Below are 17,678 nucleotides of genomic sequence, written 5' to 3' on the forward strand. Positions count from 1 at the left end.
CATCGGACGACGGACTGATAAACTTGTTACTTGTGTTTGGTTAACTACGTTACAGACATGGGGTTCATTATGCATAGACAAATAATAAGGTCATCAAAGAAGAGCAACACCCATATACTGAAAAATATTTAGTGCAAACTATATAAAGCTTTATAAATTTTAACTTAAATTACGGAATCTATACTACATAAAATTATACAATCTACAATTACATGATAAACAAAACTGTAACTATTCCATCTCTGAACATGCCAAAGATCCTTACCAACCAACCACACCCTTCGATGGTGATACACAGTCGAATCAGCAAAAGCGCAAAGCAGCTTCCAGTTCCTTCTCATCATCGCAGTTATATCCCAGTAAATAGGCTCGAGCTGAAGCAGTATAAGCAGCGGGGTAAGTGAATGGGCGCTCTGGTGGGGGTTTGAGAAATTGATATAACAGATGAAGAAGCTGCAACAGACATACCAAAGAGACCTGAGCCCATGAACGGTTCTGCTTCATCTGTCGCGCCAGCTTGTTGTTGGTCCTGTATTTCAAAAGACAAAGGAAGATTAGCTAAAGTAACTATAATGATTTACACACTATAGAAACAACAACATATCCAATAGAAAAAAATATTCAGAACATTTAACTCTTATATCTTTAGTTTTTTGACCTAAAATATACTGCCAAATGTATTAGATCCTCGAATTAAAAGCAGCTGTAAACAAGCTATGCATACACTTAAGACATTACATAAACTCTACCAGACGCAAATGATAAATAAGAGATTCCTGGACGGATGGAGATATCACTCCTAATGGAGCTAGGATCCAAGGGAAAAGACCACTGACAAAACACAATCCAACGAACCGTTGACTGATTGTTTATACCTTTTGTGCAACTTAGATTATATATCACCAAGTGAAAAAGATAAACCATACATTTATATATTGACACGATTTTCATCTTAGAATTGCAAGACTGACTTTCAAAAGAATAGCACATTTTATCACCTTCAGAAACAAGTGAACTAAAGCACATCAGTATTACCACTGTCTACTCATTCACAGAAAAAAGAATCTCACAAGTTTGAGAACATAAACTTTTTCATGTATCCTTGAGTTGACTCTGCACATTTTTCCGGAAATATTGAATTATAGAATTGCCATAAGCCACATGTAGGTTTCTTACCACATCTGATTCTGTTTCATCTGGTGACAGCAACATTCTATCAAAGCAACGGCCTGAAATAGTGCACACTAGCAGACCATTTGTAGGATCCATTACAACTTCCTTGCATGTGTCATCACAAACTGCGTCCAAACACATGAGAGAAAACCAATAAGCACAAAGTAATTACCCACAGGGGTCGATCTTTCAGACCATTAAATGACTAGTTTGCACTGTTGCAAACATCTTCTTACCATGAATATTTCCAGTTTTCTCACAGACAAATACATCGCCAATATGATGGTAAGCACATGTCTTTCCAGAACATGCATGATCATCGACCACGTTATCACCTAGACCTTTGTTTTTCTTCCAAATAGAGACTTGATCAGCAACGGTCTTATCGAGAATTATACGATCATCGTTCATCTGTATTTAAAACCAGAAGATAAGACGAATACATAGAAGACTACTTTTTGATAAGTAAAACCATAGAAGATTCTTGTAGAATGCACCTAAATGCAAATTAAAAACGTGGGATGAACCATTTCCTACTACTTTTATTTATTATTTTTGTTTTAGTATTTATTTTCACGAAACACATTGAGATAAGTAAATGTTCAAACTCAATGACACAGGAAAAGTTTTTGGATATGTAGAAAGTACTGGCATGTAACAAAATGCTCCTATGGTAGACACAGTAAAGCTGACAAGCTGTTATCCACATTTTCTATTCCTATTCTTCCCAACTGTTTTCTCTCAATTCTCATCTTTCTACCTTCGAAGTACTCTCTAAATTCCCTTCCAAGCCAAACCCTTTTCTTTGTCTTGTATTTTTCTCTTTTCCTTCAAGTTTTATTCAGGTAATTTCGGCCAGCAATTTTTGTGTTCCTAGGAAAAGACCACACTAACGAATTCCCTCAATCCTGCATTCAATCAATTTCTGGATGGAGTTCCTCAATTAATAGAGATAGAACAAACTACTACTCAGCTGGCTAATCACCTGATTCATCAAGCAAAATGGAGACTGACTCAAAAAAATGTATTCAGTATGGAAAAAGAGAGGAGGAGGAGGAAGGAGAAGAAGGGGTGAGGAATCTGGAGTACTAAGAATAGAGATTGGGATAAATCCCAACATTCAGCCTAGGTCAGGAAAGCGGCACAACTTATTTTGGAGTTCATTATGTAAGTTCATGGGAAGAAAAAGAGAAGTGTCTTCAAGGAAAATCATTTTTTATTACTGATTTAAGCAATAACATGCAAGACTATTGAAGTTTTATGTATATACTGTAATGGACTGTGCTTGCTTGGTGCATCGGGGAATAAACTTTTTAAACTATTCTTAAAAATAACCTTGAATTCTTCCTTCCCTATGGTATTTTGGATTGTCATATCCTCCATTAGGTTTCCAACTTTGAGATATTTTGTGCATCCTATTACCATCTATTCTCCCGGTTTCTCTCTGTGTTTTTAATTTCAATTTCTGTTTTCTGTTTTCTGTTATGGATATTTCTGTGGAAAATGATCAGTTCTTCACGGCCTTGTATAAGAGGAATGGTTAATGCATAAAAGAAAATACTAAATCCAAACAAAATTTCAACAAAAACGTAAACAAGAAAGCCAAAAAATGAATTTCAGGAAGTTTCTACAAGAAACACTAAAGAAAAAAAAATTTTAAATCCCAATCAGTAAGTCCTCCCTCAAGAAACCACACATCTAAATATCATAGATGCAAGGTCCAATTCTCACAACGCCCTTTCCTTTCACTTCCATAATCTTGAGCCTCACCTTACCCCAAATGTTTAAAAAGAAAGAATAAAATACATCCACCCAATTATGATTGATCGAGTAACCATAGGAATAAACTTTATCCCATAAGTCCAGTCAATAAATTATGGATTATTTTTTATTATATACAGATTAGGATTAAGTAACTAGAAACTTCGGAGAGAATACCAATTACCTGAGAAGGAAGAGGAGATTGGCTTCTTTTAGCAGTCTGCATTTGGATATAGTACTCCTTATATTCCATAGGGCAATTCCGGACGAACCCCACCATGTCCTCTGCATCACGCTGCAAAGAATCCATTTCTTTTTAATCTACAAGCTGCATACATCATTTCACAACTAAAGAAAATTTCTAGAGGCCCACTTTGTAGCTTGCGCTCTCCATTTCTTTCAATGTCCCATTAATTGACCTTTCTTCAGAATAAGAAAAATATCTTCTTCTTTTTGTTAAATCCGGCCATTCTTGATGACAGAAATGAGAAATTAGATGCCCTTGTCCCTTTCCTAATTTAGTAATGCTTTTTTACTTTAAGCCTAACCAAATGTTTTTAGTGCTCAAATCTGAAATCTTCTCAATCCACAAGAATACCATATCTAAACTTTAAAACTTACAACACACTGGCAAATTTTCTTTTTTGATAAAGAATTTGCCAGCTTGTAGTAATTTTTAAAGTACATATGTTACTCCGCATTTGGATTTGGTTCTGGCTTAATTTTGTTGAATTGGGTTCCATGTTTGAGTAACATTTCCTAAAATCAATTCTGCAGTTCAATTAGGACTGATTGTGTTTGGAAGAGGGTTTTTATGAAAACAAATTATTGAAACAGATTATTTTAAACGGCAATAATTTGGTTTGGGATAACTAGGTAGTTGATTTCTGCTTCTGGCTTTAGTCTTCAAAACCAAATGAGGCTGGATTTTGAAATACTCTCGACACGTGATTTGGTTTCCTAGAAAAGTTCCCACACACACTTTGATTTGGTTTCCCAGAAAAGTTCCCACACACTTCCAAATGCAAACATCTTAAAAGTTAACCAAACCATTATGCAAATAACACCCAAACATTTAACTTATATTGGGATCTACTTAACTATAAAATTACAAGTTTTGAACTTCCAATTCTACACTATAATGTAGAGATTACAATTTGCGAGTTAGAGGTAAAAAATAATTAGGTCGGCTGAAGTGCTCGGTCGATGACAAGTGAACCTCACATTCAAATCAAAGATACCTTGATGTAAAGCTTTTTCCAAGCACACTCCCGTGGCTTTTTTGTTGGGAGCACCAAACCCCATCGCAAGCAATAACTGTACCAAAATTTCATCAATCAAGAAACACCAATGCCAAATGGATGAAAAAGATATTCTGAACATATAACTTTAGGATATGGAAAAGGTACAAGACACTATCAAAATAGTTAAAAACGAAAACAAGGAATCAGGAACAGATTAAAATGACTTAGTATGAATACTAGCACAAGAAACCAAGGGTAACGCATTGTAGTCACTAAAGTGGGTTCAAACTTTGAAGAACAAGGTTCAACTCCCCCAGAAGAGACAAAAAACACTGGATGGTTTCTTCCTATCTGTCTAAGGCTTGGTGGTCAGAGTTTACCCAGTACCTGCGGTTTCAATACCTATGTTGATGGTAGGAGATAGGAGGTACATAAAGGAACAGTCGAGGCACACAAAAGTTGGCACGGACGCCACCTTTATCAAAAAGTAAAGTAAAAACAAAATAATAGTACAAGAACCTATAACACCAGGACAGTGATTATAGATAAGCATATGCAGCATGAATGAAGAGACTATGAAGGAGGAGGAGATGAAGGGGCAAAACAAGACATGCATTGTACTTACAGCCGACGCCATAACGATTCATCAGAAGCAAGACCATTTAGAAACTTACAGACCAATGAACATGCAACAAGATCCTGTGTATTGCCATAAAAAGAATAAATATTTGGTCAATATGAAATAACCATAGCGCACAAATGGCTGTCATCATCCTTTCTTTTTCTGTCTCTTTCTGTATTAATAATAATATGACAAGCAGAAAACAATGAAACAACGTGAATTACCTCTGAGGAAAGGAACTTGAGAATGTGATGGAGCAACTCAGGAGGGATTTTGCTGAGAATACCAGTTTCTATCATCCTTGGAGCCCGTCTTATGTGGCTGGTACTAGCACCATTACACTTACCCATAAGAGTCTCACACATCTTTGCAGGTGAAGATGCAGAGTCACCTTCAGCATTAAATTCAATTGGCAATGCAAGAGATTGAGATGATAATAATGCATTTACCTTTTTATCCCCCTCTTTTTCCTCAAATTTCATCCGCTTTGCTCCTCTATTTTCCTCCTCCTCTTGCACCATCTCTTTTGCCTCATCCTCCACATCTCTTATTTTCTCTGTTACTTGCTCCTCCTCAACAGCAAACATATCATTATCGTCCTCAACTTTCTGTTGCTTCCCTTCATCCTGAACCATATCAATCAAATTGCAAAACTTTAACTAATTCCATCAACACAAATACAACAGAAGCTACCATCCCGTGCCCAGTAGCAGAAAATTAGAGATATCAATAACTGCTCTGCACTCATAGAGACACAGATTTTTAGATGACTTGATACAGATTGCAATCATACTAATATTTTCTGTCCTTTTTAATGTGGATATTAGAATTTGTAGAGTACAAGATGTTAACAATTTTTCTTTTCTTTTTTTTTTTGAAATTGGTAAATGTTAACAATTTTTCTTTTATTACAATTTTGACAAGCATTTTTAAATATTACTCTCCAAGCGCTTTCTTTGGATTTACTGACGAATTTAATATATTAATTGGATGTGTATATTACAGTGGTGATAAAGGAAGAGAATATCAAAGTAGTGTTTGAAAAGTCAGTTTCATAGAGTTAACATCAAAGTTTATATTTTGAATAGTTCAACGAATTTAAATTCTTGAAAGTTGTAACTATAAGAAGAATGAGAGTTATATTTTTTATGCAGTTCATAAATATATAAATTAAGTTCAATAAAAATAAAAATCAATGTTCAACTCAACACCCAAAAGTAAATGCATTGACCCTTGTACTTTGATAGGACATTCTTTTTTGAAAGAGAGTGGAAAATTCATAGGCACAGCACATGATAACCTTCTGTCCTCCCTTGTTCTTTTTAATAACCCGAACACCAGTGACGTGAAGTTCAGTGGATACCCTTCTCCACTTAAACACCAAACTTTTGTCCAAGGCAGGGGCCAAACACGTAACACCGCCCACCTCACACATCTCGCACTGAGTTCTTACCACTAGAACAAAGCCCAGAGGGCAACCTTTGACCCATTTCTTTCCTTAGAAATGAACTGTAGTCCTTAATCCATCGTTGAGGCAAGAGAGGAAACAAAATATAACACGATCTTAAAGCAAAAGATGGGACAGATAACACATTAGATACGAACTGTTTAGACAACTTTCCAAAAGTGTTCTGAAAATGAGAGCTTTGAACAAAAATGTGCCAACAACATGTAAAAGATGGTGTTTGAGTAGCCAAAAATAATTTTTCATTTTTGCAAAAACTAGCACAACAACGGTTATCTGAATACAATCCAAAAACCTTTACATGAAAAGCTTCATGAGAGTCAATTTGACAAATGTAGGAGATAAAATAAATTAGATTTATTTAATATTTTAAATTTAAGATTTAGATGTTCAAAATCTACATAAGATAATATAATAAGTGGCAATGCAAATCTTTTTCATATTAATGAGATGAAAAAAATACATCTACTAATATTGATCAAAATTCATACAGTTTAGCTCTCGATAAGCGAAACGTGACAAGTAAAATTGCACAGAAGTTAGTAGAATTTTAAAAAAGAAAAAAATCAGGGATAGGGGAAGGAGAAATCGATGAGGAGATTAAGAGGTGAGAAATCGAACGTTCACTAATACGGTGAAAATTCAGCCAAATGACCTACAAAAATTTCTCTAATTTAGCAACAGCATACTTACTATATTCACACAAAGTGTTTGTGTGGTCTGGAGAGGGTAAGTGTATGCCGTCCATACCACTACCTCAGAGGTGAGCTAGACAAGTTGTTTCCGATAGACCACCGGCTCAAGACTTACATAGGATTCATAAATTTATTCAAAATCATTGAGATTTTATCGAGCTACCACCAAATGATTGCAGTAGTAACAAAAGGTGAAAATTTAGGTAGTCAACCAACTGAGCTACTAAGATTCCTCTAATATAGCGAAATAGTTTCATTACAAGGTGATGGCCGTGTTGACGCGGAGTATTCAAGGCGAGGTGCCTTGGTGTATGTTATTTGCGGATGATGTAGTGCTGATTGATGAGACGCGGGGGTGTGAATGACAAATTGGAGGTTTGGAGGCAAACCCTTGACTCTAAGGGGTTCAAGTTGAGTAGGTCCAAGACGGAGTATTTGGAATGCAAGTTTAGTGACTTGAGGCAGGAGGACGAAGTGGTGGTAAGGTTGGACTCCCAGGATGTTTGTAAGAGGGATAGTTTTAAGTATCTTGGGTCTATGATTCAGGGGAATGATGAGATTAATGAGGATGTCTCTAAACGTATTGGAGCAGGTTGGATGAAGTGGAGGCTCGCCTTGGGAGTGTTGTGTGATAAGAACGTTCCACTTAAGCTTAAAGGCAAATTCTATAAAGTGGCAGTCCGTCCGACCATGTTGTATGGAGTGGAGTGTTGGCCAGTCAAGCATTCCCACATCTATAAATTGAAGGTGGCGGAAATGAGAATGGTGTGTTAGATGTGTGGGCTTACGAGAGGGGACAGAGTTAGGAATGAGATTATCCGGGAGAAAGTAGGAGTGGCTTCGGTGAAGGACAAGAAGCGGGAAGAAAGGCTGAGATGGTTTGGGCATGTAATGAGAAGGGCCGCGGATGCCCCAGTTCGTAGGTGTGAGAGGCTAGCTTTGGATGGCTTCAGGAGGAGTAAAGGTAGGCCAAAGAAATACTGGAGGGGGTGATTAGACATGACATGGAGCAGCTTCAGCTTACTGAGGACATGACCCTAGATAGGAATGTGTGGAGGTCGCAGATACGGGTAGAAGGCTAGTGTGAGTGTGTGGGTTGTAGCAAGCCGGGTTAGTAATCCTAGGACTGCGTATATAGGGTGTCTTTGGTATGTGAGTGTCTGTTACTACTAGATGGGTGTCCTATTTCTTATTTCTTAGGTCCTATTTTCTTATTTCATGTTGCCCTTATTTCTCGTATTTCGTATTTCTCTGATTTCTATTTTATTATTTCTTATTCCTTATTTCAGTTATGTCATCCATCCCCTTGTTTACTATTTTTTATCTTGGGTCGGGAGTCTATCGGAAACAGTCTCTCTACTTCTTCGGAGGTAGCGGTATAGACTGCGTACATCTTACCCTTCCCAGACCTCACTTTGTGGGAATACACTGGGTTTGTTGTTGTTGTAATTTCATTACAAGGTGGGAAATCGAACTCTCACCAATAAGGTGAAAATTTAGGTAGTAAGACCCCCACAAAGTGAAGTTCAATAGTCAACCAACTGAGATACTAAGATTCCTCTAATATAGTTACACTCATTACAAGGGAGGAATCAAACCTTCACCAATAACGTGAAATTCAACAGAGCTACTAACATTACTCTTATATAGCAGAATATTTACATATGATTCACAAATCTGTCCAAAATCATTAAGATTTATCGAAAGGTGAAAATTCAGGTAGTCAACAAACTGGGCTACTAAACTTCTGCTAATATAGCGACACAATTACATAAGATTCATGAATCTGCTTAAAATTATTGAGATTTTATCGAGCAAACACCAAATGATTGCAGTAGTAAGAAAAGGTGAAAATTCAGGTAGCCAACTAATCAAACTAACATCAAATGATTGCAGTACTAACAAAAGTGAAGATCAGGCTACTAATCGAGCCAATGCCAAATGATTGCAGTAGTAAAAAAAAACTGAAAAATTAGGTAGCCAACTAATCGAGCTGCTAATAGCGGAGTAGTTACATAAGATTCATAAATCTGCTGAAAATCATTAAGATTTATCAAGCAAACACCAAATGATTGTTGTATTAACAATAGGTAAAAATTCAAGTAGTCAATAGTTCAGGTGGCCAACTAATCAAGCGTCTAAAATTCCTTCAATATATCGGAAGAGATACATAAGATTCATTAATCTCCCCAAAATTCGTCGAGCTAATTCCAAATGATTGTAGTGGTAAAAAAGAGAAATTACAGGTAGCTAACCGAGCTACTAAAATTCCTTCAATATAGTTGATTAGTTATATTCATTACAAGGTGGAGAATCAAACCCTCACCAATAAGGTGAGAATTCAACTAGCTAACCAACTGAGCTACTAAGATTCCTCTAATACAGCGGAATAGTTATATTCATTACAAGGTAAGAATCGAACCCTCAACAATAAGGTGGAAATTCAAGCAATCAACCAATGAAACATCTAACATTTCTCTAATATAGTTATATTAATTACAGGATGGGAGAATCAAACCCTCACCAATAAGGTGAAAATTCAAGTAGCTAGCCAACCGAGCTACAGAAAAATTCCTCTAATATAGTTATACTCATTACAAGATGAGGAATCGAACGCTCACTAATAACGTGAGAACTCAAGTGCTAACCAACCAAGCGACTAAAAAAATCCTCTAATAGCGCCAAATAGTTACATAGCTTACATATACCCTATCTTTATACAAATCCCCAAAAATATCCTTTTTCAACTGATAAAAGTGAAAAACTGTGATTTTAGATTTATTTTTTTGATTTTTTATTAAAATAAAATTCATATAGGATATAATTGATCCTTCTCGCAAAGTTAAGTATATTTGGTGGTGAAAATTAAGCTAGCAATCAACTGAGCTACTAAGATTCCAGTAATATAGTGGAATAGTTACATAGGATTCATTAATCTGGCCAAAATCATTGAGATTTTATCAAGCAAACACCAAATGATTGCAGTAGTGACAAAAACTGAAAATTCAGATAGCCAACTAATCAAGCTACTGAAATTCCGCTGATATAGCAGAATAGTTACATAGGATTCATAAATCTACCAAAAATCATTGAGATTTATTGAAAGGTGAAAATTCAGGTAGTCAACTAACTAAGCTACTAAAATTCCTCTAATATAGCGGAACAATTACATAAGATTCATAAATGTGCCTAAAATCATTGAAATTTTATCCATTGAACAAAAAATTATTGCACTGGTAAGTGGTAATATAAGGTGAACAAACTCAGATACTAAGATTCCTCTAACAGATTGAAATAAGTCACACGGAATTCATAAATCTGCCCAAAATCATTGAAACCTTGTCGAGTGAATACCAAATGATTGTCGTGGTCACAGAATCCTATGTAACTGCTCAAGGTTTTTAACCAACTGCACTACTAAGACTCCTCTCATATAGTTATATTCATTCCGAGCTGAGGAATCGAACGCTTCCTAATAAGGTGAATATACAGGTAGACAATCAACCGAGCTACTAAGATTCCTCAAATATAGCTGAATAGCTACATATGATTCATAAATCTGCCCAAAATCATTAAGATTTATCGAGCGAACACCAAATAAGGAGAAAATTCATGTAGCAAACCAACTGAGCTACTAAAACTTCTCGAATATAGCTGAATATTTACATAGTAATCATAATTATGCTTAAAATCATTGAGATTTTATCAATCCAACTCCAAATGATTGCAGTAATAACAAAAGATGAAAATTCAGCCAGCCACCAACAAATTGAGCTAAAGGTGAAAATTCAGGTAGCCAACTAATCGAGCTACTAAAATTCCGCTAATATAGTGGAATAGTTACATAGTATTCATAAATCTGCCCAAATCACTGAAATTTTATCGAACTAACACCAAATGGTTATGACTACAACATACCCAGTATATTCCCACCAAGTGGGGTCTAAGGAGGGTAAGTGTATGCAGTCCATACCACTACCTAGAAGTGCAATAGAGGGGTTTCCAATAGACCCCCCCCCCCCCCCAAAGATAAAGAAATCTAGAAAATGAGTAGTAAAAGGACAAGATACAATAGAAATTATCACACCCACTAATAACATAAACAAGACTTATCATGTAATACAACAAACGATACAACATTCTAAAATAATACTAGTACTATAGCTATTAACACGGATAACAAAGTCCTCCGTAACTACTAGCACTGACGCACTCATTCCTACTACCCATCTATCCTAATCTGCCTCCGCCACACCTTACAATGGTTAAAAAGGGATAGAAATTTACCAGGAGACGAATCGAACACTCACTAATAAGATGAAAATTCAGGTAGTCAACTAACCAAGCTACTAAAATTCCGTCTAATATATCGAAATAGTCACACAGAATTCATAAATCTGCCCAAAATCATTGAAATTTTATCGAACCAGCACCAAATGGTTACAATGGTTAAAAAAAGGATAGAAATTTACAATGTGACGAACCGAACGCTCACTAATAAGGTGAAAAATCTGGTTCCAAGCCACTAAAATTCCACTTATATAGCGAAACAGTTACATAGTACTCACAAATCTGCCCTAAATCACTGAAATTTATCGAACCAACACCAAATGGTTACAATGGATAAAAGATAGAAATTTACTGATACGAGCCAAATGGCCATCTATGCTTTTGAAGACATCATTGGAGGCCAACACATAAAGACTCAAGACTTGGTCACCTCGAGGACACAAGAACATGCCTGGAGGACCCGTTTTGAGCATGACATAAAGCAAACCTGCGTGTGGAAGATTGCGTGAGGGCTTACCTTTGATGCCAACCCGAGACCACAAGTATTGAAGCATGACCCCACGGTTTTGGAGCATTGAAGAAGCACCCTTCATTAAGGGTATTGGGGATTACATTTGTTGGAAAGACGCTCCATAGGCGCCCCTTCTCATTAAGGGTAGTTTGGTCATTTTGCCTTCTTTTGTAATAGACAATAAGTAGAACATTTTAGGGCTTATTTCCTTAGTTGATTATTGATATGGATTGTTGAAAGAACAAGTCTTTTCTCTTGAGAGAGAGAGTGAAACCGAAAATAGAGTAGCACTTGGTGTGGAATCACTAGTGTTGCATTTTGGCTTAGAGACGTTGGTGCTTAAGGAGATTGACGTCCCTCTTGTGTCTACATAAGAGTTTAGTGTTGTTATCACAAGATTTAGGGGTCTTAGTGTTTGAGACACACTTTGGTTCTTGGGTTTTTGTGGTAATTTATGTTAAACCATCTATCTTTTCTTTATTGTAATCGTTGTTATTGCCTCTTGTTATCTTGAAGTCGTTTGTTGTCTTGTTTCTTAGTGTTGCATTCTCCTTGTTTCGTGTGTTTGTGGACTGTTTCGTATCATTTGGTATCAGAGCAAGAATTGATTTCGTTCCTACGAGATGAATCTTGGGCTTATTACTTAGAAAATTAAAAAAAAAAAGGGTGTAGAAAACGGAAAATCCCAAGAAAAAACACATTTTGTCCGTTTTTGTGTCTTGGCCGAAATTGTTGTTCTTGTTTTGTATCTTGGTTGAAGCTTTGAAAAATCTCAAAAAAAAAAAAATTGTTGTTCTTGTTGTTGTTCCTTGGTCGAAAGTTTGAACCTAGGTCTACGGGTTTTTTGTGTGTTTTGAATGTTTCTAGTGTTAGGTTCTTCCTCACAAACACTACTTGAGTCTAGATCTAAATCTTGAGCTTGAACATGTTTTGTTGATGTCGTTGTTGAGGATTGGTGGCTGGAAAAACGTGTTGTTGATGTTTGTTGTTGAAGAATTGAGCTTGAACATGTATTGTTGATGTTTGGGGGTCCAACGTGAACCTTAGAACTCCAAGATTCAAAGTTGAGTTCTTGGTGTTCTTGGTGTTCTTCACCATCTTCATATCTTGTTGAAGAGAAAGTGGTTGTTTGATCTTAGAAATTGAAGAAAGAGAGAGTGTCTTGTTGTTAGTCTTGAAAGACACAACTCCAAGACATCCAACAGGGAAACGGAACAAAAGGGCTTTCAAAAGTCTTGTTTACCAAAAGAGAGAAAGAGGAAAGAGCCGAAAGGTCTTCAAAAAGGTGTTTTGACAAAAACATGCAAAGAAGTCAAACTCCTTTTTAAATTTGAAAAAAAGGCTCCAAAGTCTTGCTTGTCCCTACCAAAACCAAATTTCCACTCTTCCAATTGAAAAATTGACCAACTAAAATTGCCAACAAAAAAAATAAATTCCCAACATCAAACTGCCACATCATCCAAACTGCCACATCATCCAAGTGCCATGTCATCAACGTTCCAAATACTTTGAAGCACAAATTTCAAATTTCTAAGTTTCTTTTCTTTGTTCTATAGTTTCATTTATTGATTCTAGTACTAATTGAAAACTAGTAATCACCTACTAGGTTGTTAATTTTGAATCCGTTTTTTCATGTTAGCGTTTCTTTGTGTGCTTTTATCTTTTGTGATTAGTTGTAGTTTCTTGGCTCAAGTCCGTAAAAGATTTCTTTGAGTCTTCAAACGAAAATCTATTCCGGGCAAGAGTAGAAATCATCCCTCAACTCCTCACGGATTACAAGCCAACTTTCAACACTTATGAAGCCAAGTGTGAGGTAACAAAGGTGTGAGTGTGGTGAGGGTACTTTTTGAGCTAACGTGTTTTTTTGTTTGTTTGTTGTCTTTCTTAGGTCCCATGGATAAGAATGTTGCCCATACTATCTTGGCCTACCTTGAAGCTCTCAACCGTAAGCATGAAAGGTCACACACGGACTTGTCATCAATAAATGAAAGGTTGGGTCGCATAGGAGGTCGACCAATAACTCCTTTCCAAAGGAACAAGTGGGCTGCCAAGACACACACCAAGGTGAAGGCCGCGCCTCATATGATCTACAAGGTAAAAGTGCTATCTCCGACACTCCTACAATTTTAGAATGTTGTGATGTGGCTAGTAATAGCCAAGTGGATATAGTTGGTAGTTTGCTTAAAGGAGGATTGCATGATTCTTCCCTTTGTGATACTCTTAGTATTGCTAGGTTACAAGAAGATCCAATTCTTGTTGTAAGTAAGCAAGCACTAGTTGATCCTATAGATGACATATTTGGTTCTTCTCGTAAGAATGATTTGTGTCCATCTAGTGCTAGCACTTGTGACTTGAATAAGGTTCCATTGCCATGTCATGAGAGTATTCACACACTAGTTGACCCTTGTGAAAACCAAGGTGAGTCTAGGTTGGCATGTGAGTTGCCGACAACTAGTGAGGATGTGTATAATGATCAACTTACTCACGAACGTAGTCCACTACTTGAGCATGTGTATGATGTGTTTGAAAGGGCTCAAGTTAGTGATGATTTTGATAGAGTTGATCACGAGATTGGAGATGATTCTTTGAGCATATTGTGTGATGAAGGCCTTATTATTAGTTTTGCTCATAGAAGTCATGTAAATGAGAATGTTGGCCAAAGGGATAGGAGTGAACCCGTGAGCTTGTCTTATGGTAGAGATTCTAATGTTTGCTTGGCACATAGGGATAATCTTGTGCTTGAAACATCTTTGAAACTTGATAATGATCTTTAGAGAGCAAAGAACTTGCTTGTTTCAAATCTGCCTGCGGGATAGATCATGCTCTCTTTAGGTATAATGTCTTGTTTGAAGATGAAAACACTCCTAATGAACCTAGTGGTGAGAATGTTGGTATAGCTTGTCTTAGAGGCTATAACCTATATGCTAACCCACTATGGTGTGACAACATTTCTCCTAAAGATGGAAATCTCTTTTTGAGAGATGAGAGTACTCTTAAGGATAGGGAATGTGTAGTCCTTCTTAACAACCCGAGAGCAAAGGTGTCATTGACTCCTTGGGTTAATGTTCCTAAATGTGCATCCTTGCTTGACACACTTGTGCTTAAATTGCATGAATCCCAACTTGTGGATGCCAAATTGTATATTTGTTTGAAGGAAAGAGCGTGTATGTGCTTAAATGCTTTGTCTTCACCCATGCATGTCTTTACACTTGATTCTTTCCTATACTACCTCTTTGCCTATGATGACCTCCATGCTAGTTTTGAGGTTGCATTAAGTAGAGGTAGGGGTCTTGTTGGTTGGCCCACTTGTTTGAATGACAATGCTATGAGGGATTGGTGGACTTTGAGACCAATAGTGGCACCACGTTTGATGAGGCCACTTGAAGAGGTAATGAAACAATTGTGCCTTATTGTTCCTAAGACAAGGGTAGCCTTACCTTTTGGACTTAGTGATACAATTGAGACCTTTGTAGTTTCTTTATCTCTTGATACTTGTCATAGCCATTTCCTTTGTAACATTCTTACTAAACTTTTCTTAACTAAGACAAAGGATTCGTGGTTATATCTCAAGTATATACCACCTTGGCATGATAATGTTATTTGTTGTACTAACCCTAACCCTCATGCCATGAGGAAGTTGTGCTTGTTTGTCCTTTCTTTATTTTTGCAAGGTATGGATTCGAGGTCGAATCCTTTTCAAGAAGGGGAGGATGATACGAGCCAAATGGTCATCTATGTTTTTGAAGACATCATTGGAGGCCAACGCATAAAGACTCAAGACTTGGTTACCTCGAGGACACAAGAACATGCGTGGAGGAACCGTTTTGAGTATGACATAAAGCAAACCCATGTGTGGAAGATTGCGTGGGGGCTTACCTTTGATGCCAACCCGACACCACAAGTGTTGAAGCTTGACCCCACGGTTTTGGAGCATTGAAGAAGCACCCTTCATTAATGGTATTTTGGAGATTACACTTGTTGGAAAGACACTCCATAGGCACCCCTTCTCATTAAGGGTAGTTTGGTCATTTTGTCTTCTTTTGTAAGAGACAATAAGTAGAACATTTTAGGGCTTATGTCCTTAGTTGATTATTGATATGGATTGTTGAAAGAACAAATCTTATCTCTTGAAAGAGGAGTGAAACCGAAACTAGGGTAGCACTTAGTGTGGAATCACTAGTGTTGTATTTTGGCTTAGAAATGTTGGTGCTCAAGGAGATTGACGTCCCTCTTGTGTCTATGTAAGAATTTAGTGTTGTTATCACAAGATTTACGGGTCTTAGTGTTTGAGACACACTTTGGTTCTTGGGTTTTTGTGGTAATTTATGTTAAACTATCTATCTTTTCTTTATTGTAATCGTTGTTATCGCCTCTTGTTATCTTGAAGCCGTTTGTTGTCTTGTTTCTTAGTGTTGTATTCTCCTTGTTTCGTGTGTTTGTGGACTGTTTCGTATCATTTAAATGTGATAAATTGAACGCTCACTAATACAGCTGAATAGCTACATAGAAATTACAAATCTGCCCTAAATCACTGAAATTTTATCAAACTAACACCAAATGGTTACAATGGTTAACAAAAATATATAGAAATTTACAAGGCGTGGAATCGAAGATAACTAATAAGGTGAAAACTCAGGTATCCAGATACAAAATTCGACTAATAAAGCGAAACAGTTACATAAGATTAATAAATCTGCTTAAAATAATTGAAAATTTTATCGAGCGAAATATACCTGATCGGAGAAAGCGAGGACTTCGAATTCAAGGAATTGAGCTAATGATTCATCTTCATCATCGGAGATGGACATTACTGTAGCTGTTATTTTGGCCGTAAAAGGAACGCCGGCGATCGTAAAATGACGTCAGCGACTCTAAGCGGTGGATTAAATGGAGGATTTCATTGATGTAGAAAGGAAGATAGGCGGTGTTCAGATGTCGGGTCGGGTCGGGTCGGAGGATCCGGATATGTGGGCCAGGATGAAGAGAGATTTTTTGAGGAGGAAATTATCAAAATGGTCCTTGATATATGGGATTTGGTCCTTGAAGTATAAACATGATGAAAATGGTCCTTAAGTGTAATAAAAACAACATATTTAGTAATCACATAAGCGAGATAACGGGAGAGTAGAGTCTATGCAAATTCTTCGTCTATCTTATAGACAATAGAGAGGTTGTTTCTGATAGATCTTCGTCGTCAGAGATTACCACTATTCTAAGTGTTGATTTGATCAGGAAATGAACAACAAGAATCAGAGAATGATGTCGACCAATTTAATAGTGGATTAAATTGAGAATAGGGGATATTCAGTTGTTTGGGTAGCGTGAGTGAAGGTATCAGTTTGGGTCGGACGGATTCGGATATGTGGGGCCAGATGAACAGTGATTTTTTAGGAGAAAATTATCAAAATGGCCCTTGATATATCGGATTCGGTTTTATTTGGTCCTTAAATGTATAAACATGATGAAAATGGTCCTTAGTATAACAAAACAACATATTTAATGTAATCTCATGACAAAGATCTAGGAAGAGTAACTATAAGCAAACTCTACCTATATCTAGTAGACGATGGAGAAGTTGTTTCCGATAGATCTTCATCATTGAAGATTACCATTACTATAAGAGGTCGTTTGGTGTGAGGTATAAGGGATATATAGTCTCGAAATAAAATGAAGGATTATTTTATCTCATATTTGATATGAGGTATTAGTTAGTACTGAGATTATTTATGGCGGAATACATCGCCAAGCCCCTCAACTTGGCACCATCTTTCACTTTAGCACCTCAAGTGAATGATGTTCATTTTTAGCACCTAAAACAGTCTTTAAGTATGTCACTTTGGCATGTTTTGCTGACTTGACACATTGTGTGTGTTGCACACACTTTGAGCACGTGGACAACTTAAATATTACTAATTTT

General features: G+C 36.7%; 1 protein-coding gene across 2 annotated transcripts; it reads right to left on the reverse strand.

The window, feature by feature from the left end:
* Positions 1-115: 115 nt before the first annotated feature.
* Positions 116-16,802, reverse strand: LOC107853043 (F-box protein SKIP31). 2 transcript variants are annotated; one of them, XM_016698062.2, is made up of 10 exons: positions 16,495-16,780; positions 5,250-5,426; positions 5,025-5,165; positions 4,804-4,877; positions 4,176-4,251; positions 3,119-3,229; positions 1,410-1,584; positions 1,177-1,298; positions 469-529; positions 116-374 (listed from the first exon to the last, which is right to left on the reverse strand). In XM_016698062.2, exons 1-10 carry the CDS (start codon positions 16,567-16,569, stop codon positions 304-306), a joined length of 1,083 nt encoding a protein of 360 aa, XP_016553548.1. In that variant the 5' UTR covers positions 16,570-16,780; the 3' UTR covers positions 116-303. The 2 variants fall into 2 exon arrangements, with proteins under 2 accessions (XP_016553548.1, XP_016553547.1); XM_016698061.2 differs by having other exon boundaries at positions 5,025-5,426; positions 16,495-16,802.
* Between the last annotated feature and the right edge of the window lie 876 nt (positions 16,803-17,678).

Source organism: Capsicum annuum, chromosome 1 (genome assembly GCF_002878395.1).
Source record: "Capsicum annuum cultivar UCD-10X-F1 chromosome 1, UCD10Xv1.1, whole genome shotgun sequence".
Taxonomy (NCBI): domain Eukaryota; kingdom Viridiplantae; phylum Streptophyta; class Magnoliopsida; order Solanales; family Solanaceae; genus Capsicum; species Capsicum annuum.